Source organism: Mesoplodon densirostris, chromosome 3 (genome assembly GCF_025265405.1).
Source record: "Mesoplodon densirostris isolate mMesDen1 chromosome 3, mMesDen1 primary haplotype, whole genome shotgun sequence".
Taxonomy (NCBI): domain Eukaryota; kingdom Metazoa; phylum Chordata; class Mammalia; order Artiodactyla; family Ziphiidae; genus Mesoplodon; species Mesoplodon densirostris.
In genome coordinates, this window is record NC_082663.1 from 149461635 (window position 1) to 149489414 (window position 27780).

General features: G+C 50.6%; 1 protein-coding gene across 2 annotated transcripts; it reads left to right on the forward strand.

Moving 5' to 3' along the window:
* The first annotated feature begins 1322 nt into the window (after positions 1 to 1322).
* PLIN3 (perilipin 3) lies at positions 1323 to 27054 on the forward strand. Of its 2 annotated transcripts, none has more exons than XM_060094436.1 (8): positions 1323 to 1410; positions 4481 to 4562; positions 8618 to 8816; positions 8989 to 9071; positions 14851 to 15148; positions 21267 to 21466; positions 23485 to 23610; positions 26253 to 27054. In XM_060094436.1, exons 2-8 carry the CDS (start codon positions 4497 to 4499, stop codon positions 26595 to 26597), a joined length of 1317 nt encoding a protein of 438 aa, XP_059950419.1. In that variant the 5' UTR covers positions 1323 to 1410; positions 4481 to 4496; the 3' UTR covers positions 26598 to 27054. The 2 variants fall into 2 exon arrangements, with proteins under 2 accessions (XP_059950419.1, XP_059950420.1); XM_060094437.1 differs by having other exon boundaries at positions 26256 to 27054.
* Positions 27055 to 27780: the final 726 nt, after the last annotated feature.

Consider the following 27780-nt stretch of genomic DNA (forward strand, 5'->3'; position numbering starts at 1 on the left):
GAATGAATGAGTAGGAAAAATGAATGAATGAGTGGGAAAAAAGGCCTGCCGCATATGTGAAATTTTTATCTGCTATAATTTTATATAATTGCTTTAATCATTTGGGGGTTTCAGAGTCACTTAGGAATCGGACAGGCTGCATGTGGTTACTTAAATATGTATATTCAGTTTCTTGGTGGGCAACAGCCATATGGTGCCAGTGGCCACTATATTGGTGGCACAGAGTTCTAGAACATTCCTCTAATCTCAGAAAGCTCTATCACACAGTGCTAGTATAGACCCTCTCAAAAAAAAGAAAACAAATGCACTAGTCACAGACACCCAATGTTTTCCATGTTCTTTCCGGAGGTTCCAGAATTCCCACCCCAACACACATAATTTAGCAGAGGTGGCAAACTTGTGGCCCCTGGACTGGATATGGCTCCATTGGGTTTTATTTGGTCCAGAGGTTTTTTTTTTAAGAGGCAGGACACGTTGTCTACAGTCTGGAATCTCCATGGATCTGTAAATACTTGGGTGGGTCTCCCCCAAGGTAAAGCTCTGCTCGCTCTAGGCAGGGCATGCTGTCACTTTTTAACCTCCTTCCTGGCCCCTGGGGCCATCTGAGTTTGAGAGCTTGGTTTATAGACGAAGAGAATAAAGGATTTTTTTTTTGGTGGGGGGTGGTGAAAATGCAAGTGAGCACCTTCAGGAAGGGGTTGATCCAGGAGTCAGAGATCCAAGAGTTGGCCCCTGCACTGTCCCTGGATGACTGTCTCTGGGCCTCGGTTTTCTCATCTGTAAAATGGGGATGATAAAGGGATACACAGTGTTGGGAGGATAAAGTGATACACAGTGTTGGGAGGATAAAGTGGCATGACGCAGGTCAGGGCAAGTTGTTCATAATGCTGGGCCCAGGTTGGCTCCATCACCCTCACGCGGAGTGGGGAGAGGGGGAGGAGGGGCGGAGGGGGAGGAGGGGGGAGGGGTGGCCCCTGACACGCGGGAGGCATCACGCTATGCTCTCTGAGTTCCCACTGCCTCGATCCGGCCACTGGAGAAAGAAGGGCGGGGGACCCCAGGATCGCACTCACCTCCCAGGGCCGAATTCCTAGGGTCCCTGGCAGGGAGGGGCGTCCCTTGGCTGGATCCGGCGTCGTATAGGGGTCGCCCACTGGGTGTACAGTTGGCAGGGCGCGCGCCCGCGAAATTCCGGCCCTTCCCGGACTTCACTTGTTGCTCCAACGTCCGGAGCCGGGCGGGGGGCGTGGCCTGGCGGCGGGCGGCCCCCCCAACCAGATTGGTCCTTCAGCCCGTCAGTCCCGGGCGCCCGCCCCCAATCATAAAAGCCTGCCTTGGGCTGGCCCAGGACGGTTTTGGAGCTGGCCTTGAAGTAGTGGTCACCGTTCCCTGGACGTGCCGTTGAGCAGGGTGAGAGGCGAGGGCCCCCGATTAAGTGGGGGCGGGGGCCGCCGAGTCCTGGGGTGCCCCAGGGGAGGAAGGGCAGGAAGGTCTTCCTGGGGGCTCTGCTTGTCTTCGCGGCCTGGGGAGGGGTCTCCAGCCTGGGCTGAGCACACCTCCCCCCCCACCAAAAATCCAACTTTTGGAACAGGCTCAGACTTTCAGACTCTCTCCTCTCAATATCTAGGACTTTCCCGGGGGGTGGTGCGCGAAAGAGCCCCCTAGAAGTGGTAGTATCAAGCGGTGGGGGAGGGTTGTCTTCAGTCCCAGCCACATTCTCTTGCTTTGCAAACGCACTTTGGAGGCAAGCCACAGCCCATTCCGCACAGGAATTCCTCCCTCTCTGGGTCTTCAGAGCGGGCCCCCTCCCTCCCCGCAACAGGGGGCAGTCTCTTCGCCTAGCAAAGCCCTTTCCCCTCCAAATGGTTTTGCCGCCTGGGGGCTCGGCCCCTCCCTTGATCTTCTGACGCCCCCCAGCTGAGCCTGGCGAGGTCTTGGGGCAAATCCCGCCCCCTTTTCCTGGGCGGGTATGGCCAGTGGATTGCACAAAGTGGTGGTGGGAAGGCCTACCCCCTTATCTGAGTCCTTGGGACCTCTGTAAAACCAGAGCCTAGGCCTGGGGTCCGTCCCGGAAACTTCGGAAGTTGGATCTTCACATTCCCTGGCTGCAGCTGAACGACTGCGTGACTCCAGCCAGTTTCAGCCAGTTCTTGGTCTTGCTGCTGGGGCCAGCTGCAGGCAGGTTGCTGACCCCAAGGACTTTAATGGGGGTGCTGACATCTGCAATGGGCGTCCTTGGTTAAACCATTTCCAAAGGAGTTGATGGAGAAAAGGGATGGGAGGGAGGACCTCTGAGCTGCCCAGGTGAGCTCAGGCTGCAGGGAAGGTTAGGGGAAGAACAGGAGTCAGGTGATGATCACTAGGGGTAGGTGTGCCTCCTTGCCCCACTTCCCAGTTGGGGGACCTTTGTACCAAGCAGAAGCTCAATCCTGGCTAGTTTCACCCGTTTCTTTGTGGCAGGCAGAGTGGTGTGAAATGGATCTGTTTATTGAGCACCTACTGTGTGCCAGGCACCAAGCTACGTTCCAGACACTCCTCCAGTCTACAGGGACTCTGTGCTAGGAACGGTTATCCCCATTTCATAGACGTGGCAAGTGAGGCTGCGAGAGGGGGTGCTGCCTTCCCAATCTCCCACAGCTAGGGAGTTGCAAAGCTGGGATTAGAACCCAGTTTGGACTGTAGAACTGGTGCTCTCAAAGCATCAGTTTGCTGGGTTCCATTTGGGGGATAGCAAAACACGGTGTCTGGAAGGAAATGCTCAAACTCAAGGTCAGGGGTTCACCACAGGCTTATCCCAGAATGACCTGGGGTGGGCTGGCTTCCATGGAAGTCCAGTGGTTAAGACTCTGTGCTTCCACTGCAGGGGGCATGAGTTCAATCCCTGGTCAGCTAAGATCCCACATGCTGTGTAGTGCAGCCAAAAAAAAGAAAAGAAAAGAAAAAGGACCTGGAGAACCAGACTTAAGGCAGGCTTAGCCCCATTTTACAGATAAGAAGACTGAGGCTAGGGGGGAGGAAGCTCCTTGCCCAACATAGCACAGCATGGGTAGAGCTGGGACTCCTGAAACCTAATCTGACAGTGCTCTAGCTGTCTCATCTCATTTGGCCAGGAAAATGGAGCATATCTGTGGCTGCCATCTTGCCTGCAAATGTGTGCATTAGATTCACCCAGGGAGCCTCCCTTGCCTTCCCCACATCCCTGAGACTGACTTGACCGTCTGCAGAGGGGCCAGGAACAGTCTCTCTCTCTCTTTTTTTTTTTTTTTTTTGCGGTACGCGGGCCTCTCACTGCTGTGGCCTCTCCCACTGCGGAGCACATGCTCCAGACGCCCAGGGTCAACGGCCATGGCCCACGTGCCCAGCCGCTCCGCAGCATGTGGGATCCTCCCAGACCGGGGCACGAACCCATGTCCCCTGCATCGGCAGGCGGACTCTCAACCACTGCGCCACCAGGGAAGCCCCTCTCTTTTTTTTTTTTTTTTTTTTTCAATTTAACTTAAAAAAAAAAAAAAAAACCTTCACTTTTTTTTGAACAGGTAATGTTATCTACCTGGCTCAAAAAGCCAGAGGCCTGCCCCAGCTACCCGATCTTCCTCCCTGAAAGGTGGCCACTGTAACAGTTTCCTGTGTCTCTTTAAAGATTCTGTCAAATACAAGCAAAAACTTTAGCCCCACTCACACCTTTTGTCCCTTAACAGTATCTTGGTCCCAGTCAATTACATGTAAGCTTCCACACTTAAGCCACTGCCCTGGGCTACCACTGTTATTTCCTTTAGTCCCCTTCTATTGGGCAATCAGATTGTTTCCAGTGTCTGTGGCCAACACAGGTATACACATCTCTGTCCACCTGGCAGTACCAGTGTGGGACTGTCCCCGCAGTGAGGTTTCTGGGTCAAAGGGAAGATGCCTCTTAAAACCCAGTAGTAGGGGGCTTCCCTGGTGGTGCAGTGGTTGAGAGTCCCCCTGCCGATGCAGGGGACACGGGTTCATGCCCCGGTCCGGGAAGATCCCACATGCCGCGGAGCGGCTGGGCCCGTGAGCCATGGCCACTGAGCCTGTGCGTCTGGAGCCTGTGCTCTGCAACAGGAGAGGCCACAACAGGGAGAGGCCCGCGTACCGCAAAAAAACAAACAAACAAAAAAACCCCAAAACCCAGTAGTAATCGACAAATTGCCATCTACAGGGGTTTTGCACCATAGTATTGATAGAGGTGAGCCCTTGGAGGGCTGTGCACAGACCTTGCCCTTTAAGGTATGGCCCCGGGATGAGCTGCATGAGCAGCACCTGGGAGCTTGTTAGACTTTTGCTCTGCTGAATGAGCACCTGTTTTGAACAGGCTCACAGGTATGTGTCAACAATTGAGAGGTAGGACTCTAGGAAATTGGGGGCAGGGGTGGTCAGAGGGCAGGTGTGAACCCGGACATCCCCCTGGAGGGAAGAGAGGAGCAGGCTGTACCCTGACTGGCCCTTCTGTTCACAGTGCCTGCTTCTGAGAAATGTCTACCAACGAGACAGAAGCCACTGCCAGCACCCAGGTGTCAGCGGAAGAACCGGTACAGCAGGTGAGGAAGGTCTGGGATCTGTGGGATGAGGCTTCCCACCTGGTGGTGCCTTGGCAGGGAGCTGATGGCAGCACAGGGTGGGTCGAGACACCCTTCTGAGTGGATTGGGCAGAGCCATTATACTAGCCCCTAACAGGTGCCCCACTAATAGGTGGAGGTGGGAGAGCTGGGGATTCCAAGGGCTCTTGGGAGAGCAGGGGTACAGCTCTGTTTGAAACTGCCTGGCTCCCCCCAGGCAGACCTTCCCTGTCTCTACAGGTTCTCTTAGGGTCCTCCTTTTAGGAAGCCAGTTTCTATTTCACCTCCTTTCCCCAGTTTAAATAAAAGCCCCTTTTAATAAGCAGCTTTTTAAGTTAGGTATCATTCATATACCATAAAATTCACCCTTATGAAGAGTACTACTCAGTGATTTTTAGTAAACTGCCCAGTTATGCAGCCATCACCACCACACTGGAAAATTTTCATCTCCCCCAAATGAGACCCCATACCCATTAGCAGTCGCTCCCCATTTTCTCTCCTCCTGGGAACCCCTCTTCTGGGTTCTGTCTCTATGGATTTGCCTATTTTGGACATTTCATAGAAATGAAAACATACACTATGAGACCCTTTTGTACCTGGCTTCTCTCACTGAGCGTAATCTTTTTTTTTTTTTGCGGTACGTGGGCCTCTCGCTGTTGTGGCCTCTCCCGTTGCGGAGCACAGGCTCCGGACGCACAGGCTCAGCGGCCACGGCTCACGTGCCCAGCCGCTCCGCGGCACGTGGGATCTTCCCGGACCGGGGCACGAACCCGTGTCCCCTGCATCGGCAGGCAGACTCTCAACCGCTGCGCCACCAGGGAAGCCCGAGCATAATCTTTTTGAGGTTCATCTGCATTGTAATATCTGTCGGTGCTTTGTTCCTTTTTAAATTTATTTTTATTTTAAAATTAATTTTTATTGGAGTATAGTTATTTTTACAATGTTATGTTAGTTTCAGGTGTACAGCAAAGTGATTCAGTTATACATAGACATATATCCACTCTTTTTTAGATTATATTCCCATTTAAGTCATTACGGAATATTCAGTAGAGTTCCCTGCGCTGTACATTAGGTTCTTATTAACTATCGTGTTCCTTTTTCAAACTTGTGGTAAAATACACATAACATAAAAATATACTATTTTAACTGTTTTGAAGTGTGTAGGTCAGTGGCATTAAGTATATTCACAGTGTACAACCATCATCACTATCTAATTCCAGAAGTTTTTCATTACCCCAAATCAAAACCCCATATCCATTAATAGTCACGCCCATTCCCCTCTCCCCCAGCCCCTGGCAACCACTAATCTGCTTCCTGCTGATGGATTTACCTTTTCTGGACATCTCATATAAGTAGAATAAGTGGAATCATTTTATAAAAGTAGCACCTTCTGTGTTAGGTACCACATAAGTGGAATCATACAGTGTTTGTCCTTTTGTGTCTGGCTTAGTTCACTGAGTATAATGTCCTCAAGGTTCTTCCATGTTGTAGATCTTGTCAGAATTGCCTTTTTTTAAAAATAAATTTGTTTATGTATTTATTTTTGGCTGTGTTGGGCCTTCGTTGCTGCCCACGGGCTTTCTCTAGTTGCGGCGAGCGGGGGCTACTCTTCGTTGCAGTGCGCGGGCTTCTCATTGCAGTGACTTCTATTGTTGCAGAGCACAGGCTCTAGGCGCACAGGCTTCAGTAGTTGTGGCACGCAGTCTCAGTAGTTGTGGCGCATGGGCTTAGCTGCTCCGCAGAATGTGGGATCTTCCCGGACCAGTACTCAAACCTGTGTCCCCTCCATTGGCAGGCGGATTCTTAACCACTGTGCCACCAGGGAAGTCCCTACTTTTAGTTTTTTTTTTTTTTTTTTTTTTTTTCCTTTTTGCGGTATGCGGGCCTCTCACTGTTGTGGCCTCTCCCATTGCGGAGCACAGGCTCCGGATGCGCAGGCCCAGCGGCCATGGCTCACGGGCCCAGCCGCTCCGCGGCATATGGGATCCTCCCAGATCGGGGCACGAACCCGCATCCCCTGCATCGGCAGGGGGACTCTCAACCACTGCGCCACCAGGGAGGCCCCTTACTTTTAGTTTTTTGAGGAACTAAAATGTTGTCCATAAGGGCTGCACCATTTTGCATTCCCACCAACATCATACAAAGGTTCCAATTCCTCCACATCTTCACCATTACTTTTTAATTTCTGTTCATTTGATAGTAGCCATCCCAGCGAGTGCAGGGTGTGAGGTTGTAGCTCATTGTAGTTTTGACTTGTATTTCCCTAATGATTTGCGATGTGGAGAATCTTTTCTTGTACCTGTTAGCCATTTGGAGACTATGTATTTTTAAAAACATGCTTTTTTAGACCACATTTTCTTTATCCATTCACCAACTGATGGCCATTTGGGTTGTTTCCACTTCTTGGCCATTGTGAATAAGGCAGCTACAAACATTCGTGTATGAGTCTTATGTGGACGTGTGTTTTCCTGTCTCTAGGGTAGAATCTTAGGAGCTAGATTGTGTGGTAAGTTTGTCATTAATTTCTGAAGAGACCTCCTGGGCAAACCCTGGAGGAGGACTGCCTGAGTCCAAGGTCCAGCTTTGCCACTGGCTTGTTTTGTGATCTTGGGTGACTTCCTTAGCCTCTCCATGCCTCAGTTTACCCTTCCATAATGTTGGAATAATACTCGCAATCTCCCGGGACTGGCAATTAAGTGAGCTAAAACACAAATTCTACAAATAGCCCCTGTGAGAGTTAAGTCTTCTGCCTGTGCCTTCACACGGGTCATCTTTGCAACTCCTTCAGGACAGAAATGACTTCCCATTTTATGGATTGGGAAACCGAGGCTCAGAAGGCCTGTCCTGAGTACTCAGTTCTGCTCTTGTAGGCTAAGAGTGGCCATATTCAATATGTAAATGAATGGGTGTGGCCATGTGCCAATAAAACTTTATTTACAAAACCAGATAGCATGGGATATTATTCAGCCATGTAACAGAATGAAGTACTGACACACAATGCAATGTGGATAAACCTTGAAGATATGGTCAGTGAGAGAAGCCAGACACAAATGGACAAATCTTGTGTGATCCCACTCACAGGAGGTCCCTAGAGGATTCAAATCCATAGAGACAGGAAGTAGATGGTGGGGGCCAGGGGCTGGGGGAGGGGCTTGGGAGTCAGTGTTTCATGGGGACAGAGTTTCAGTTTGGGAAGTTGAGAACGTTTTGGAGACAGATGGTGGGGATGGTTGCACAACAGTGTGAATGTACTTAATGCCACTGATGTGCGCTTAAAAATGATTTGAATGGTAAATTTTAAATTATGTGTATTTTGCCACACTTTTTTAAAAAAAGGAATGAAGCACTGAGACACGCTACTATGTGGATGAACCTTGAAAATATTACTCGGTGAAAGAGGTCATACACAAAAGGCCACATGTGTGATTCCATTGATGTGAAATGTCCAGAACAGGCAAATCCACAGAGACAGAAAGTGGATTCATGGTTATCAGGGGCTGGGAGGCAGAGGCGTGACAGCCAGTGGGGACAGGGTTTCTTTTTGGAGTGATGAAGAAGTTCTAGAATTAGACAGTGAATGTTGCACAACCTTGTGAATACACTAAAAACTTCTGACTTGTGCATTTCAAAATGGTGAAATTTTATGACGTGTGAACTAGATTTCAGTAGTGCTGCTAGGAAAAAAAAAAAAAACAGGAAAGAAGAAAAAAATCAGGCGGTGGACGGGACTTTGCCCCCAGGGGTCCGTAGTTTCCTGGCTTCAGTTGTAGACCCTGAGCTCCAGGACAATAGGTTCTTGTGTCATGTCACTGCCTGGCGCACAGTGGGTGGCATGTTCAAACAAGTGGGCTTGTTGCGGAGCATGGGCTCTAGAGCACAGGCTCAGTAGTTGTGGCACACGGGCTTAGTTGCTTAGGTGGGGACCAAGATACAGGAAGTGCCCGGCGGCACCCCGGAGTTCCTGACTTGTGCAACCGCGTGGGTTCAGGGGGAGGGGAGGCGAGCCGTTTCACTGGCCTGAACTGCCCTGCCCGTAGCCCAGCGTGGTGGACCGCGTGGCCGGCATGCCGCTCATCAGCTCCACCTGCCACATGGTGTCCGCCACCTACATGTCCACCAAGGAGAGCCACCCCCACGTCAAGACTGTGTGCGATGCGGCCGAGAAGGGCGTGAAGACCCTCACAGCGGTCGCCGTCAGCGGGGCGCAGCCCATCCTGTCCAAACTGGAGCCCCAGCGTGAGTGAAGCCTGGGAGAGCCTGGACCCGCCCCTCCTGGCTATTTCCCAGGCGAGGGCGGGGGTGGGCGAGGCGGGGCGCGGGGAGGCGGCCTGAGGACCTTCCCGGCCAGAGGGATGCGCATGCGCCGTAATATCAGCTGTCTGTCTCCCCGCCCCCCGCCGCTCCGCAGTCACATCGGCCAGTGAATACGCCCACAGGGGGCTGGACAAACTGGAGGAGAATCTGCCCATCTTGCAGCAGCCACCGGAGAAGGTGACTGACCGCCGCCAGTGGGGGGAGGCGAGGGGGGGTGGGATGCTCAGCTGAGACGGGGGCCTGCCTAGGTATCGAGTCTGTGGTCCCACCTTAACCAGAGCAGATGAGTGGGACAGCTTCCTCCCTGACCCCTCCTCTGTCTGTCCCCAGACCCCCACCAGGCAGCTGCAGGAGCATTCTGAACACCAGCCAGATGTGCCCTAAACCCCCTTGTGTCTCCCACCTGGCCCAGAGCAAAAGCCAAAGCCTTACTCATGGCCCCACCAGATGTGGCCCCGCTGCCTCTCTGCCCTCCCTGCCCACCTCACTTGCTCCATTCCATCTGCGCTGGCCTCCATCCTCCTGTTCAGTCACATCAGCGCCCATAGGTACCAGACACGGTGATGGAAACAGAGTCCTTGCCCTCATGGAACTTTCATTCCAGGAAAGCGGGGAAAGCAAATACAATGAACACACCCATCTGAGTGCTACCCCAGGATCTTTGCACCTGCTGTTCCTTCTTCGTGGACCAGGCTTCTGGGTCTCTGTTCTAATCTCACCTCTTCAGAGGCCTTCCCTTCCCTCTTAAAGAAGGTCCTTCCAGTTCAGCTCTGCCCAGTAGAACTTTTTCTGTACACCTTCTTTCTGTGCACCATCCAATATGGAAACCAATAACCATATGTGGCTGCTGGGCCCTTAGAATGTGGCGAGTGTGACTGAGGAACTCAAATACTAATTTTAATTATTATTTTTTAACATTGGGATTATTCTCTTTTTTAAAATTTATTTTTATTTATTCTTTTAAATTTAGTTGCACCGGGTCTTAGTTGCAGCAGGCGGGCTCCTCAGTTGCAGCAGGTGGGCTCCTTAGTTGTGGCTTGAGGGCTTCTTAGTTGTGGCATGCAAACTCTTAGTTGCGGCATGCATGTGGGATCTAGTTCCCTGACCAGGGATCGAACCCAGGCCCCCGCAAATTGGGAGTGTGGAGTCTTAACCCCTGCACCACCAGGGAAGTCCCTAATTTTAACTTTTAAAATTTTATATAGCTAATTTTAATTATTTTAAATTGAAATAGCCACATGTGGCTTGTGGCTCCTGTATTAGCATCATTCACACTACATCAGCTTGTTTGTTTGTTTGTTTTTAATGTTTATTGGAATATAGTTTCTCTACAATGTTGTGTTACTTTTCTGCTGTACAACAAAGTGAATCAGTTATACCTATATCCCCACTTTTTTAGATTTCCTTCCTATTTATGTCACCACAAAGCACTGAGTAGAGTTCCCTGTGCTGTACAGTAGATTCTCATTAGTTATCTATCTTATACATAGTAGTGTATATATGTCAATCCCAGTCTCCCAATTCATCCCACCGATCCCCCTCCAGCTTTTTGGTTTAACAGCTTTCACTGAGATATAATTCATGTACCATATATCTCGCCCATTTAAAATGTACAACCCAGTGGTTTTAGTGCATTCAGATTGTGCAGCCACCATCACCCCTTTTCTTTTCTTTTCTTTTCTTTTTCATCATCCCTTTTAGAACATTTTCATCACCCCAGAAACAAATCCCAAATCCCTTAGCTCCTTCCCCTCCCCCAGCCCCCGGCCACCACCATCTACTTTCTGTCTCTGTGGGTTTGACTCCTCTAGGGACTTCCTGTGAGTGGAATCAGGCAGTATTTGTGCTTTTGTGTCTGGGTTATTTCACTAAAGATCGCGTCCTCGGGGTTCATCCATGTTGTAGCAGGTGTCAGAATTTCTGGGTGGACCACATTTTGTTTCTCCATACTTCCGTCAGTGAACTCTTGGGTTGTTTTCACCTTTGGGCTGTTATATACCCATGCTCATTGCAGCAGCATTCACCAATTGCGTTAACTTTTTTTTTTTGGCTGTGCCACGCAGCTTGCGAGATCTTAGTTCCCAGACCAGGGATCGAACCCCGGCCCCCTGAAGTGGAAACGCGGAGTCCTAACCACTGGACCACCAGTGAATTCCATGCATTAACTTTTAAAAAACGTTTCAGATAGTGTGTTACATAACTGCTTATTTGTCTCCCCAGCTGGAGTGCGGGCACAGACTGTCTGCTTTGTTGCTGTGCCAAGTGCCCATCACACAGCCTGGCACGTAGGAGATGCTTATTAAACACTCAGGTGCTTCATTGCCCCTTTTTCCTGGTGGGACCGAAGTGCCGCACTAAGGCAAACCTGTTCACGTTGAGAATCTTCCCACCAGAAATAGGTTTTCCCTGGTCGGGGGCAGTGGGACACGCCAACCACTCCTCCAGTTCCCTTAGGCTTTCTGCTGAGACCACCTACTTTGTCAGGCAGTTTATTCACCCGCTAGCTCTCAAGCGCCTCCTGTTGGCCAGGGACCGCGATATGTCATGTCCCCCAAGGGCAGCCCCGTTACACAGAAACGGAGTGGGCTGGGGAGCATTGGAACAGAACCTGAACCCATATCTTACCACAAAGAGTGTTAACAAGTTGGGCATGTGGAAGGTGAAAACGGCCACATCCAAAGAAGGATGGAGAATCATCGCCCAGGAGCCGCCTCCTTAGGGCTGAGTGCTTGCATTCTCCTCCTGTCCTGCGGGTGTCACCAGGCCAGCATTCCTTCTGTTTATAGACGGGATGAGCTCAGGGTGACATTGGACAAGGTTGTCCAACAGAGCGGACGCTCTGAGCTCCTGACTTCCTGGGAGGCTCTCTCTTCTTCTTTTTTTTTTTTTTTTTTTTTTGGCCCTGCCTTGCGTTTTGCAGGATCTAAGTTCCCCAACCAGGGACTGAACCCAGGCCCTTGGCAGTGACGCCCCAGGTCCTAACCACTGGACCGCCAGGGAATTCCCATCGTGGGAGGCTGTCCTGATTCTGGGCCTTGTGAGGTTCCCCTTCAGAATGAGGTAGCTCTGCCTGGTCCTGTGGGACAACAGGGCTGTCAGAGCTGGGATTTGAACCCGGGCCAGCGTGAGCTACGTGACAGCCCCACTGTGTGCTCAGTGAGCTTAGGGCTGGTGTTCAAATCTGACAACCGTGCCCTCTCCCCCCAAAAAGAGACTGATTCCCATGAATAGGAGGGTTTAGGTGTTAAGAGGGGCGCCAGCTTAGAAGGGTAGGACGGGAGGGGGCATGGTTTTTAACTTTCCAGAGTGCTCTATGGGTAGAGATCTATTTAAAGACTTAGATTCGAGAGCACCAGGCATGGATCAACCAGTACCCACTGTGTGCTCAAGCGGCTTCTCCAAGGATGCAATGCAAAGCTAGTCCAGAGGTGGGCAAATCTGGCCTTCTGCCTGTTTCTGTAAATAATGTTTTATTGGCACACAGCCGCAAACAGTGGCTTACGCATCATCTATGGCTGCTTTTTTTTTTTTTTTCTGGTATGCGGGCCTCTCACTGCTGTGGCCTCTCCCGTTGCGGAGCACAGGCTCCGGACACACAGGCTCAGCGGCCATGGCTCACGGGCCCAGCCGCTCAGCGGCATGTGGGATCCTCCCAGACCTGGGCACGAACCCATGTCCCCTGCATCGGCAGGCGGACTCTCAACCACTGCACCACCAGGGAAGCCCTATGGCTGCTTTTGCCTGAACACTGGCAGGTTTGAGTCGTTGGGACAGAGACCCTCTGGCCTGCAAAGCTGAAAATATTTACCATCTGGCCTTTCCTGGAGAAAGTTGCTGACCCCCTTTAACCAGTCAAGGTTACAGGCAGGAGAATCAAAATACCAGGTTACGATTCAGGCTCTGCTCCTTAGCAGCTAGACAGCCCTCAACACAAGCTGCTCAGCCTCCCTCGGCCTTGCTTTCTCTTCTGGGGAATGTGTACACTCCTGTGTCTTGGAGATTTGCTGAAGTGGGTTAGGTTCATCACCTGAAGGCCGAGAACATACTAAGTGTTGGTTCTTTTTTTAAATTAATTTTCATTGGCGTATAGTTGATTTACAATGTTGTGTTAGTTTCAGGTGTACAGCAAAGTGAATCAGTTATCCATATATCCACTCTTTTTTAGGTTCTTTTCCCATATAGGCCATTACAGAGTATTGAGGAGAGTTCCCTGTGCTATACAGTAGGTTCTTATTAGTTATCTATTTTGTATATGGTAGTGTGTATATGTCAATCCCAATCTCCCAATTTATCGCCTGCTACTGAGTGTTGGTTCTTCACGTCTTGATACGGGCTTCGGGGGTCCACAAAATGCTTTGATGTTTTGGGCACGTCACCAGTTCGCAATGGGGAGTTTAAGGTAGTTGATGTGTTAAATTGGCAGTTAATGGAGACAAAACGTTTGGTTATTTGGACAGGTGCATAAAATCCCTCCTGGTGCTTTATTTTTTTTTGTTTGTTTGCTTTTGGGTTTTTTGGGGTTTTTTTTTTTTTTTTTGGTTGCATTGGGTCTTTGTTGCTGCACACGGGCTCTGTCTGGTTGTGGTGAGTGGGGGCCACTCTTCGTTGTGGTGCGTGGGCTTCTTATTGCGGCGGCTTCTCTTGTTGTGGAACACGGGCTCTAGGCGTGTGGGCTTCAGTAGTTGTGGCTCGTGGGCTCTAGAGCACAGGCCCAGCAGTTGTGGCGCACGGGCCTAGTTGCTCCGCAGCATGTGGGATCCTCCCAGACCAGGGCTCGAACCCGTGTCCCCTGCATTGGCAGGCGGATTCTTAACCACTGTGCCACCAGGGAAGCCCTGCTTTTGGGGGTTTTTTGGCCACACTACGCGGCTTGTGGGATCTTAGTTCCCCAGACAGGGATTGAACCTGCTCCCTCGGCAGTGAAACACAGAGTCCTAACCATTGGACCACCAGGGAATTCCCCTCCTGTTGCTTTAGTGTAGCTCTGAGCGTCTCACTCTAAAGGGGGTGTCCCTCTCCCTCAGCACCACTGACACTGGGGCCAGTCATTCTCTGTGTGCGGGCCATCCCAGGAGCTGTAGGGTGTTGAGCAGCATCCCTGGCCCCCACCTGCTCAATGCCAGGAGCCCTTCCCCCCGGCAAGTCATGATGACCACAGATGTCCCCAGACACCACCCAGTGTTCCCTGGGGGCAGAAACACCCTGGATGAGTAGTGCTGTCCTGAGGGACTTAACATACTGATTACCTGTTCAAACAGGATTGCAGTTCTTAGTACGGGATTGTAGTGGTCCCTTCTAGGGATGTCGCTAGTTGCTGGTCTCACACTGATTCAATGCTTGAGCCAAGCACTGTTCTAACCCTGTGATTTAGCCGGTTAGGACTGCTGTAACAAGTACCCCTAACAACAGACATTCGTGCTTGCACAATTCTGGAGGGTGGAATTCCGAGACAAGGTGTCGGCAGGGCTGGTTTCTCCGAGGCTCCTCTCCTTGGCTTGTAGATGGCCATCTTTTCCCTGTGTCCTCATGTGGTCACCCCTGTGTGCGTGTCTGTGTCCTAATCTCTTTGTATAAGGACACCAGTCAGACTGGATTAGGATCCACTCTAATGGCCTCATTTTACCTTAATTTACTGCTTTAAAGGTCTCATCTCCAAATACAGTCACATTCTGAGGTCCTGGGGGTTAGCACTTCAACACTGTTCAGCCCATAACACCATGGGGAGAAGAAGTGGAGGCCCAGAGAGGTCGAGTGACTTGCTTGAGGCCACACAGCTAGGATATATCAAGCCAAGGACTCTAACCAGGCTGTCCGGCTCCAGAGCACATGATCTTAACTGCTTTCACCCTTCAGGGTCGTCCTGGAGCTGGAACTCCTCCCTTCGGCCCAGGGTGCAGGGTGGGGGTACCCAGGTACGCAGGGAGGACGGAGATGCTGACGCTGCCCTTTCTCGTAGGTCCTGGCAGACACCAAGGAGCTCGTGTCGTCCAAAGTGTCGGGAGCCCGAGAAGCTGTGTCCAACACCGTGTCCAGCGCCAAGGACACCATGGCCTCCCGGGTGACCGAGGCGGTGGAGGTGACCCGGGGTGCTGTGCAGAGTGGCGTGGACATGACCAAGTCCATAGTGACCAGTGGCGTCCACTCGGTCATGGGCTCCCGTGTGGGCCAGATGGTGCTGAGCGGGGTGGACACGGTGCTGGGCAAATCGGAGGAGTGGGTGGACAACCACCTGCCCATGACGGACGCTGAGCTTGGTGAGTGCAGTTCACAGGGCTGGGACCCCTCCCCAGACCACCCGACGTGGGCTCCCTCTCGGCCACCAGGAGTCTGTCCATCACATGCTGTCATCTCATCCCTGCCCCCTCTTCCCATCTATCTTAGCCCACCTGGACCAGCTCGGTTCCCTCTGCCCTGGTCTGTGGTGCCTGTCCTCCCTGAAGCAGCCTCCAGAGGGCGCCTGTGAACACTCAAGTCAGGCCCCTCCAAGCCTCCCACCTCCGGTGGGTAAAAGACCAAATCCTCCTGGAAGCTCCCTTGTACTTAGCTGCCTGCCCTCATTCATTCTACTCCAGGCACACTAGCCTTCTTGCCCATCCTGGAGCGTGTTCCCACCCCAGGGCCTTTGCACTGGCTGTTTCTTCTACCAGGAACTCTGCCCTGACATCCAGATGTCTTGTTCTTTCTACCTCCAGCTCTGTGCTCAAATGCCACCTCCCAATAAGGCCTCTAAAATTGCACCGTCCCTCATGCATGTTGTGTCCTGAAACCTCCCCCCAGGCCCGGCTCTGATTTTTCTCTTCAGCACTGGTCGTCAATTCCACAAAGCAGAAGCTGTGTCCTTCCTGAGTCTAGAATGGGGCCTGGCACTTAGCAGGTGCTGAAATCCCCAAACAAAATCACTCAAACTCTTCTCTATCATTCCCCCACCCCACCCTAGGCATATTTTTGTTTGTTCAAATGTTCCTTGAGCACTGGCTGTATGCCAGGCCCTCTCTAGGTCCTAGGGATATGTCAGTGAACAAAGTTCTGCCTTCGTAGAACCTAAAGTCTAACGTGTACAGCAATCAGATTTAAGGAGATGTTTCTGAGGAGGTGACTTTGCCCTTTCGTGCATGGAGGGAGGGAATGAGCTGTGCAGATGTCAGGGCAGAGACGCAGGGAACACAGACCCGGGCGCAGAGGCGTACCTGGTCTGTTGGAGGGATAGCAATACGTGTGTCTGGAGCAGTGAGCGAGGGGGAGGGCAGGGAGGGGACTGGGCAGGTCGTGCAGGGCCTTGTGGACCACGGGGAGGACTTGGGCTATTACCCCAGGGAGGTGGGACCCTGGAGGGCTGTGGGCAGGGGGCGGGGGCGGCGGGGCCTGACTCTGTACTCACTCACGCCCTCTGGTGGCTGCTTTTGGGAGGACAGACTCCGGGTGAGGAGAGGGTGGGAGCCAGGGGAATCCGGGTTCAGGTGAGCTGTGATGGGGCTGGACCAGGTGGTGGTAGGAATAAAGAGAAATAGACAAACTGGGGATAAAAGTGTTGAGACAAAGCAGCCAGTCTTACTCATGGTCTCATACGCATGGCTCTTGGGGTTGGCCTTGACCCCGCCTTCTAGAGATGGCCGTCCTTTGCACACATACCGGGAACTTCCAGCCGGGCCAGCAGTTGCAGACTCCAGTGCCCACAGCAGCAGGGGCCCACGAGGGCCATGTGTAACCAGACACCATGCTCCGTCCAGGGAGAGCAGCCTCTCAGCTCCGGCCAAATTTAGCCAGAGCTGGTTTGTTTGAATGAGATGCCAAATATTTGGGATGACTGGAAAGAGTTGAAGACAGACTAGATCAGGGTTTCCCAGCTGTCACTGGAGCCGGGTCATCCTCTGTGGGGGGCCATCCTGGGCACTGTGGGGTGTGGAGCAGCCTCCCTGACCCCACCCACTCGATGCCAGGAGCACCCCCAATTGTGACAACCACAGATGTCCCCAGACATCGCCCAGTATACCCTGGGGGCAGGATCACCCCCAAGTGAGAACCAGTGCTTTGCCTGTTCTAGAACTTCATATAAAGGGAATCATATGGGAATTCCCTGGCGGTCCAGTGGTTAGGACTCCACGCTTTCACTGACGAGGGAGCGGGTGCGATCCCTGGTCAGGGATGCTACAAGCCACATGGTGCAGCCAAAAAAAAAAAAAAAGAATCGTGATTCCCTTGGGGGTAGACAGCTCCTAATCATCATCTCCAATCTCTTTTTCCATTGGGATTGCAACGTGTCACTGTTCTAGCTGTTATCTGGAAAACTTCCATGAACAAAGTTCTCAGTTGCAATCTTGATTACCCCAAGGTACGGTTTATAGAGGAAAAGCAGGGCAAGTAGTTAATGTTCCCCCTTTTTATTTATTGTGGCATCGCAGGCTGGTTCACCAGCACCCTCCAAGAGTGCGTAGTGAGTTTTTACATTATAGGTTTGAACACGAAGATTAACACGACGTATTGCAATCCGAGGTATTTATTTTATTGATGCTTCACTTGTCCTATTATTTTCAATTGCTTGGAGCCCTCCTTGAGCTGACTCTGAGACCCCATGATTCTCCCTGGGAATCCTCGGCAGAAAGTCATGGTCCCTTGCCTTCTGGAGAAACTCGATGTTCTAGGTGGGGCGACGTTCCAGGCAAATGATCTTAAGCCCTGCAGCGTGTGGCTTGAGCATAGCGTGTCGCTTGTCCTTTGTGTTTTCAAAACTTGACTCCAGACCTCTTGAAGGAAGGGACCTGGCTAATGTCTTCCGTCCTGTATCCCAAGTTCAGTGCCTGCTGGCCTCTTGTAGTGCTCAGACCAAGTAACACTTGGCTATGGGTCTTGGCCCCCAAAAGTAGGGGGAGAAGCAGGGTTTGCTGGGAGGCAGTTGTGAAGCAAGCCTGGGAGCCACTTCAGAGAACAGATCTGTCTGAGCAGCTTTGACTTTCTGCGCTTTCCTTTGTGTCCATCCACTAAGGGTGAAATCACTGTGCACAGGGGTGCTTGAGGTACTGGGGAGGTCTGTGAGTAAAGGTGCCTTGTTAGAGCTAGGATATTACTCGTGGGCTCGGGGCAGGAGCACAGGCCTGCTCCCCCTCTCTCCCAGTTCTCCCCTTTGCCAAGGGCACCGCCCCCTCCAGGGGCCCTGCCGGCTTGCTCTGACATGCCTAGGCTCTGCCAGACATCCTTGGCCTAAACAACAAAGCTGCTTTCACTTCCCAGGGCAGAGCTCCCGGGTTCCCAGAGGGCCGTGGAGAAGTTCTGGCCATTGGGATGGGTTCAAAATGTTGCTGGTTTGGGTTTAGTCTTTGCAAACCTGCCTTTGGTGGGAGAATGGGGCAGAGTCTGTTTTTCCCAAGATGCCAGCTTTTATTTTCGCTGCCTCTAAATGTCCCAGGTGTTTGGGTTTTTTGTTCAGTTTTTAATTTATTTTTTAATCTTTTTGTAATTCATTTTTATTTTTTTTTAATTAAAAAGAATTTTTTAATTGAAATTTCGTTGATCTACAATGTTGTGTTAGTTTCAGGTGTACAGCAAAGTGATTCAGTTATATCTATTCTTTTTTAGATTCTTTTCTGTTATAGGTTGCTACAAGATATTGAATATAGTTCCCTGTGCTATACCATAGGTCCTTGTTGGTTATCTATTTTGTTCAGTTTTTAAAATGTCATCATGAAGTGACTCTTCTGTGACATCGTTGTCCCCCAGCTGACTATGTTAGACTACCTCCAGGCCATCTCCGGCCCACCGCCTGCTTTTGTAAATAAAGTTTTATTGGCACACAGCCACGCCCATTCATTTACATTTACTCTATGGCTGCTTTTGAATACCAGTGGCAGAGTTGATTAATTGCACAGTAGAGCCTGCAAAGCTGAAAATATTGACTGAACTGGCCTCTTACAGAAAAAGTTTATTAATCCCTGGATAAGAGTATGTTCTTCCAAAATTTTGTAATGTTTATAGTGTCAATGAAAATCAATAAACAGCCAATAATAAGAAGAGAAAAGAGTTTTATCTGAGCCAAACTGAGAACTATACCCTGGAAGCCTGCTTACCAGATAACTCTGAGAAACTGCTCCTGAGAAGCAGAGATTTCAGCACAGTTTTTTATCTTGTTAGAACAAAAAACATTAAACAAGTCAGGGTTACATTTCTTCAAGGTTTCAAAAAAAGAAAGAAAAAAAAGGAACAGACCAGCATGTACACGAGTCAGTATGGCCTTGCCACCTAGGAAGGAATCTTATCATCAAAGGAGGACCAGCGGGCCTCCCTGGTGGCGCAAGTGGTTAAGAGTCCGCCTGCCGATGCAGGGGATACGGGTTCGTGCCCCGGTCTGGGAGGATCCCATATGCCGCGGAGCGGCTGGGCCCGTGAGCCATGGCCGCTGGGCCTGCGCATCCGGAGAAAAGAAAAAAAATAAAAAAAAAAAAAAAAAAAAAAAAAGGAGGACCAGCATTTTGGTGTCCCAGGAAGGGAGGCATTTAATCTTGATTTTGAACATGGACATTCTTTACTACTGGCCAATGTGCTCTTTTCTTTAATAATTAAAGCAGATGTACAATGTAGGTTTGATAGGCCACAAAAAGGCTATTTTAGGTAGCATCAAATTCAAGTTAACTCAGGTATAAGCCAGAATGACTTCCCTATGTATATCTTAATATGTGAAAATTTCTTTTATCAATAGAAACAACTGAATTCCCCTGACTGAAGTCTTACCTTGATTGAGCAAGGGGTTGATGACACCATGTGGAATTTTGTTGCTTGATTTTCCCCTTTCTTTCATTTCTGGAACAGTGCCCAATCCAAAGGAGAGACACATTTAGGTGGCTAAAGTGGAGATCTCACTCATCATACCAGCCCCACTGTTCCTGCCTGACCAGAGCACATTTCTTGTGTTATCTTGGTCCTGTGTACTCCCTGTTCTGTTTATTTGCTATTCTTTCAATCAACTTTGCCAGATTCTTTTAGAAAGGGAACTTTATCACTTACTATAAACAGATAAACTACAAATAGGTAATAAGAATAGCTAAACATTCGTTCATTTGTGTGCCTTTCTGAAGGCAGTGAAATCGTGGAGTCCTAACCCCTGGACTGCCAGGGAATTCCCCAGATTTCACATTTTAGGCATTTCTAACGCGGGTGGTACAGAAGGGAGGCTGAGGCTTATTGGCCAAATCACTTCTGCATCTAGGGGGCCACAAACGTTTTCTTGACAGGCCAGGTAATAAATAATCTTGGCTTTTTTGGGCCATACAGTCTCTGTCGCAGCTATGCAATTCTGCCATTGTAGCACAAAAGCATAGACAGTAGGTAAATGAATGGTTGTGATTTTGTGTCAATAAAACTTTATTGATAAAGGCAGGTGGCATTCAGCCCAGGGGCTGTAGTTTGCAGACCCTGCCATAGGGCCTTACAAAGCCAGTGATTTATTAGGACCGGATTTAAACTCAGATCGGGTTACTTACAAAGCTCAAACTTTTATCACTACTATAGTAAAGTCTAAAGGGAGCAGGATAAGATAGGATCAAATTATCAAGACATGTGAATTTCCATCCTGTTGCCGTGTAACTTTATGAGTATTTTCTGGACTAGATAGTCTGGACTTTCCCTTAACGGCTGTGAAGATGGTTCTCCTATGGCTCAGACTTCTCCTCCCGTCAGGTATCATGGTTAAGAATGTGGGGCCTGGCTTCAAATCCTGATTTGTGACATCCCAGCTATGTGACCTTCGGCAAGTCGCTTAACCTCTCTGAGTCCCCGTTTCCCCATCTGTAAAAATGGGATAATGGTGTCTCCCTCTTAGAACTGTTATGATTTAACAAGAATGCCCACAAAGCACCTAGAACATTGTGAACGATTGGCCACTATTAATATATGTTATGCGCTAATACAGGCAGAACTGGCCAACTTTTTCTGTAAAGGTCCAGATAATGAATATTTTAATCTCTGCAGGCTAAGAGGCCACATATTCCAGAGGCCACCTCTGTTGTTTGAGAGCAGCCATAGACAACGTATAATGAACATAGACGGTTGTATTCATGGGTCGGTTTGTCCCGAGGGCCGTAGTTTTCAGACTCTCACGCTAGTCTAAGGCCTCTTTTTTTTTTTTTTGCCATGCCTCACAGCATGTGGGATCTTAGTTCCCTGACCAGGGATCGAACCCGTGCCCCCTGCGTTGGAAGTGTGGAGTCTTAACCACTGGACTGACAGGGAAGTCCCTAGTATAAGGCCTCTTAATCCTGGGATAGTCAGTCCCTATCATACCCATTTTGCAGATGGGGAAAACCAAGGCAGGGAAATCCTTTTACACTTGCAGACCCGGGGCACAAACTCGGCCTTCACAGTGCTTCTCCTGCCTTCCCCATGCAGCCCGCCTCGCCACATCCCTGGAGGGATTCGACATCGCCTCAGTGGCCCAGCAGCGGCAGGAACAGAGCTACTTCGTGCGTCTGGGCTCCCTGTCAGAGAGGCTGCGCCAGCGTGCCTATGAACACTCTCTGGGCAAACTGCAGAGCACCAGGCAGAGGGCCCAGGAGGCCCTGCTACAGCTCTCACAGACGCTCAGCCTGGTGAGGCCCGCGGTGATGGGGGCGCTGGCCAGCAGCGTGTGTGCCAACGAACCCCTCCCCAGCCTAGTGGCTTATTCCTCCCCACACATCCGCCTGGGCTCGCTCACGAGGCCGTGGTCCTGGATGAATTGCTGGGGCTGCTGAAACAAAGTCCCACACACTGGGCAGCTTAAACACAGACGTTTATTGCCTCACAGTTCTAGAGGCTGGGAGTCCAAGATCAAGGTGTTGGCGGGGTGGTTCCTTTTGAGGCCTCTCTCCTTGGTGTGTAGACGACTGTCTTCTCTCTGTGTTCTCACCTGGTCATCCCTCCATGCATGTCTGTGTCCTAATATCCCCTTTTTATAAGGGCACCAGTCATATAGGATTAAGGCCCACCCTAATGACCTCATTTGAACTTAATTACCTCTTTAAAGATCCATCTCCAAATACAGTCACATCCTGAGGTCCTGGGGGTCAGGGCTCCAACCTATGAATTTGGAGGGGACACAGTTCAGCCCATGACAGGTTGGCTGGAGGCTGGGTCTCTCGGTGTGGTCTCCTCCTCCATTAGGGTACCTCAGGCTCTCCCCCGGCTGTGGCCTGAGGGATCCAGGTACAGTGGGAACACGTGAGCACTTTTTTTTTTTTTTAATTTATTTTTGCTGTGTTAGGTCTTTGCGGCACGTGGGATCTTTTGTTGCAGTGCGCGGGCTTCTCTCTAGTTGTGGCACTCGGGATGAGCACTTTTTTTGTTTGTTTAAAGTCAGTTTTATTTGAGGTATAACTTACATTTTACATACAATGAATATCACCCCTTTTAAAGTATACAGTTTGAGGAGTTTTACAAATATAAACAGACATGTAACCACCACTGCAATCAAGATGTGGACCATGTTCATCACCCCAAAAGTTCCCTCCTGCTTCTTTTTTTTTTTTTTTTTTTGCAGTACGCGGGCCTCTCACTGTTGTGGCCTCTCCGTTGCGGAGCACAGGCTCCGGACGCACAGGCTCAGCGGCCATGGCTCGCGGGCCCAGCCGCTCCGCGGCACGTGGGATCTTCCCGGACCGGGGCACGAACCTGTGTCCCCTGCATCGGCAGGCGGACTCTCAACCACTGCACCACCCGGGAAGCCCCTCTCCTCCTCCTGCTTCTTTGCAGTCAAATCCTGCCCCCTGAAGTTTTTAATTTTTCTGTTCTCTAAAGAGAGAAATTTCTAATTTCTTTCCCTGTGTGCTTAGCTTCTACTCAGTACTGTCTCCTCTCTCTTTTTAAAAAAATTTTAATTGTGCTAAAATACACATAAAATTTACCATTTTAACCAATTTTAAGTGTATAGTTCGGTGGCATTCAGTACCTTCACATTGTTGTGCAACCATCCCCACCATCATCTCCAGAACTTTCTCATCCTCCCAAACTGAAACTCTGTTCCCATGAAACCCTGACTCCCCAGCCCCTCCCCCAGCCCCTGGCCCCCACTATCTACTTCCTGTCTCAATGGATGTGACTCCTCTAGGACCTCCTGTGAGTGGAATCAGACAGTACTTGTCCTTCTCTGTCTGGCTTCTCTCACTGAGCACCATGTCCTCAGGTCCATCCATGTTGTAGTGAGTGTCAGAATCTCGTTCCTTTTTAAGACTGAGTAAAATATTCCATTGCAAGTGCTTTTTAAGCTTCTGCTTGCGCTCCATCTGCTTGTGTCCCATTGGCCAAAGCCTGTCATGTGGCCAGGCCCACTTGCAGGGCTGGGGGGAGGACAGAAACAGGCAAGATGGGAGGAGCTGCAGAGAACCTGTGGCCACTTTCTTTGCAAGTACCACACGGGGCACAAGCATGTTGATGACCCTGAAACCCACAGGCTGTGGAAACACTCTGTGAGAAAAGCAGCATCCCTCCCCCTTCTCTCCCCATCTCAGATGAAAGGACCGCCCCTGCTCCCTCTGGAATCCCACATCTCCCAGGATTCCTGTGGATTCCCATGCGCTCTGCTGGTTTTGGTCAAGCGCCAAGGCAGCCACCCTCTCTCTCTGTACTCCAGATGGAAACCGTCAAGCAGGGTGTCGACCAGAAGCTAGTGGAGGGTCAGGAGAAACTACACCAGATGTGGCTCAGCTGGAACCAGAAGCAGCTCCAGGGCCCAGAGGAGGATGCAGCCAAGCCAGAGGTACCCACCACGGGGGCGGCATGGGATACCTGGGGCCCTGACTTCCCTCTCCCCACCTCTGCTTGATGGACCTACCTGCCCGGGATGCTTTCCCCAGCCTCGCCTCCCATTAACTGCCTTCAGGACCTGATGATACCTCCTCCGGGAAGCCTGCATGGATTTCCACTCTTGGGTATAGGCGTTGCTTCTGAACCATGGGACGCCTGATAGTGATGGGTCTCAACCTGCTGAATTCGAAGCCATGTCCCATTTACTTGAGTCCTCACTCCTTCCCTACTCCATCCCAGTGTCCCGTCACATCCTTCAAATTCACCTGCCCGGTTCTGAGTGTCAGCTTCTCACTAACGTGCTCTGGCCCCTCCAATCTATCCCAGGCATTGGCCTCTTGAAGGAGCCCTGACTTTTGCCACCTGTGCTGTCACTCATCTAAGCTTTCACTGAATCAGTGCCTTAGACAATTCTCATGCCTCATTCTGAACCATAGTCCCTCTCTCTTAGGGACTCATAATATCCTAGCACAATAGCTTCTCAGCTTTACCTCTCTGGGTCTTGATTTCCCCATCTGTGAATGGGATATAAGACTGTCTGCCAGGTTGTTAAGGTGAAATGAACACGCATGTTCACAGCAGCATTAGTCACGTCAGCCAAAAAAGTGGAAACGGCCCAAATGTCCATCAACAGATGATGGACAAACAAATGTGCCCCTCCACACACGGGAACGTCACTCAGCCATGAGAAGGAGAGAAGTCTTGACACTCACTACAACAAGGACAGATATTGAAAACATGATGCTCAGTGAGAGAAGCCAGACACAGAAGGACACAGTGTGTAATTCCATTGATGGGAAACATCCAGAACAGGCAAATACATAGACACAGAAAAAGTGGGTTAGTGGTGGTTGGGAGCTGGGAGAGGGGGAATGGAGAGGGAGTTTCCTTTGGGGTGATGGAATGTTCTGGAATTAGAGGTGCTGGTTGTGGAACCTGGTAAATGTACTAAAAAATGTACACTTAAAAGGGTGAATTTTCTGGTATGTGAGTTATTTTATATACATGCATATACACACACACTGACATGTAAGGCACATAGTAAGTGCTAAAAAATAATATTTATAAGGTATAGTGAATGTCTCTATAAATGCAAAACTGTTCAGCATTCAGACCCCAACCGCGGAAAACCGTCTCCCTTCCCCCCTCAACTGCTGAACGCAGCAGCCTGAAAATAGATATTGATTCTCTCGGCACCTCCCTGCCAGGTTCAAAGCCAGAGTCCTCAGGTGAGCAGGCTCAGGGCAAAGTCTTGCCTCCCAGCCTCCTTTGATCTCCTCCCCGGCCTGGGGAATTTTCAAGGACCCAATCTCAACTGCAGTCTCCCCCACTGCTTATAACTTCTGCCTAGAAAGTTCTTCCAGACCTTCTCATTTTTCTAAACTTAAAAAGAAAAAAAACAAACAATTTGGGCTTCCCTGGTGGCGCAGTGGTTGAGAGTCCGCCTGCCAGTGCAGGGGACACGGGTTCGTGCCCCGGTCTGGGAGGATCCCATATGCCGCGGAGCGGCTAGGCCTGTGAGCCATGGCTGCTGAGCCTGTGCATCCGGAGCCTGTGCTCCGCGACGGGAGAGGCCACAACAGTGAGAGGCCCGCGTACCAGGAAAAAAAAAAACAAAACAATTTTATGGAGATATAAAATTCAGAATCTTGTACTTTAAAAAGGTTTTGAGGTATAATTCACATACTGTACAATTGACCCATTTAAAGTGTACAATTCATGGGTTGTGTGACTTTCACTGTAATTCACAGCATCCCTATCACCCCAAAAGGAGATCTTCTCCCCAATAGCAGTCAGGCCCCGTTTCCACACCCTCCTCCATTCCTGGCAACCACAAATGTACTTTGTCTCTGTGGACATTTCATGTAAACAGAATCACACCCTGTGGGTCCTTCTGTGTCTGGCGTCTCTCACTGGGAATTGTGTTCTCGAGGTCTGTCCACATTGTAGTGTCAGTGCTTCACCCCTTTTTATGGCTGAAGACTGTTCCGTGTGTGGATGGACCACATTTTGTGTCTCCATTTGCCAGTTGATGGGCATTTGGGTTGTTTCCACTTTTGGCTACTGTGAATAATGCCCCTTTGAGCATTTGTGTATGAGTCTTTGCATGGACGTGTATTTTCGTTTCTCTTGGGTGGATGCCTAGTGGAATTGCTGGGTCATATGGTAACTCTACAGTTTACCATTTTGAGGAGCTGCTAGACTATCTGCCAAAGTGACTGCACCACAAGATACAAGGGTTCCAATTTCTCCCCATCCTTGCCAGCACGGGGGTGAGGGGGTATCTGCCTGTGGGTTTGAGTTGCACTTCCCTGATGATTAACGACGTTGAACATCTTTTCATGTGCTTCTTGGCCATTTGCGTATTTCTTTGGGAAAATGTCTATACCTGTTTTTCAATTTGATCAGTGATTATCTTGCACAGTTTGACACTCAAAGAGCCCGTATTCTGAACCACCTGTGCTCGACATCCTCTCCTGGGGAAAGGTTTTCCCCAAGGTGGGCGGTAGAACCCCCATTTTCTCTTTCCCGGGCTTTGGGTGCAGTTACTCCCAACTCAAAGGGTCCTGATGGTCGCCCTCCACCCCTTCTCAGCAGGTTGAGTCCCAGACGCTCACCATGTTCCGTGACATCGCCCAGCAGCTGCAGACCACCTGCGCCTCGCTGGGCTCCAGCCTCCAGGGGCTGCCTGCCCACGTCAAGGACCAGGCGCTGCAGGCTCGCCACCAGGTGGAGGACCTCCAAGCCACCTTCTCCGGCATCCACTCCTTCAAGGACCTGTCCAGCAGCATCCTGACGCAGAGCCGCGGGCAGGTGGCCAGGGCCCGAGAGGCCCTCGACCACATGGTGGAGTATGTGGCCCAGAACACGCCCATCACGTGGCTGGTGGGACCCTTTGCCCCCGGAATCACCGAGAAAGCCCCAGAAGAGAAGAAATAGGAGAAGCAGGAGGGAGGCTCCTAGGGCCCGGGACCCCTCACTGGGAACACACGTCTCTAAACCTTCCAGCTCACCTCAGCTGCCACCTTGGGAAACCGAGGTCCTCAAAACCAACCAGTCCCTCACCCTGTCTGAGCTTTGGAGGAAGCATGTCCTGAGCATCACAGTGGTCATTAGGGCGAGATTTCCAGAAAAAGAAAAAATTTTTTTCTAGAAGGTTCCAAAACTTTTTTTTTCTTCCTCCAAAACCAGGAATATAGCTCTTACATCCACTCCTTTTTCTACATCAAGGCTCCTGGATATCAGCCTTGAGCTAAGGGACTTGGGCTTCTGTGAAGTGGGCCTCCTGGGCATGGGGTAGGGGCAGAGCAGCTGATACTCATTCTAGAGCTGAAGGGGGCTGAGGCCTGCCTGGTGGGGCTTCAGTGTTGCCTTGATAAATTTTACCTGCAGCTGAGTCCAGGTTGTGTGTGTGTGTGTGTTTATTTTTCAGCAGCTAAACAACTCTGGCGTCTCTGTGTGACCTTCTCAGCCCCTTCTTTGCTTTGCTCCCAAGGGCGTGAACGGGACAGGGCCGGGCCTGAAGGCCTGTGCCCAGTGCCTCGGACAAGGCCTGTCTGGGTTGTCAGAGATGCACTCACCACGCTTGCTTGGCTTGGAGAGAACCAGATTGTGGGGGTCTTTCATCTCCCCCCGCCCACGTGCCAGAGTCTTACCCCCTGTGTCACGTTCTGTTCAGCCAGCAGAAGTGAGAAGCCTGCTGCTTTTCTGTCCTGGGCCTCCCCGGCCATGTTGGGGAACCGTGTGGCAGGCCGACCCCCAAAGATGTCCACGACCTGATCCCTGGGCCCTGTGACTACATTCCCTCACGTTGCAAAGGAGATTTTGCAGATGGCATTCAGTTAAGGATCTGGAGACGGGGAGATGGTCCTGGATTATCTGGGTGGACCCTAAACATCATCACGAGGGTCCTTTTAAGAGGGAGGCTGGGGGACTTCCCCAGCGGTCCAGTGGTTAAGACTCCGTGCTTCCAATGCTGGGGGCACAAGTTCGATCCCTGGTCGGGAACTAAGATCCCACATGCATACCGCAACTAAGAGTTTGCATGCCACAACTAAGAAGTCCGCACGCTGCGACTAAGACCTGGTGCAGCCAAAAATAAATAAATAATAAATTATTTTTA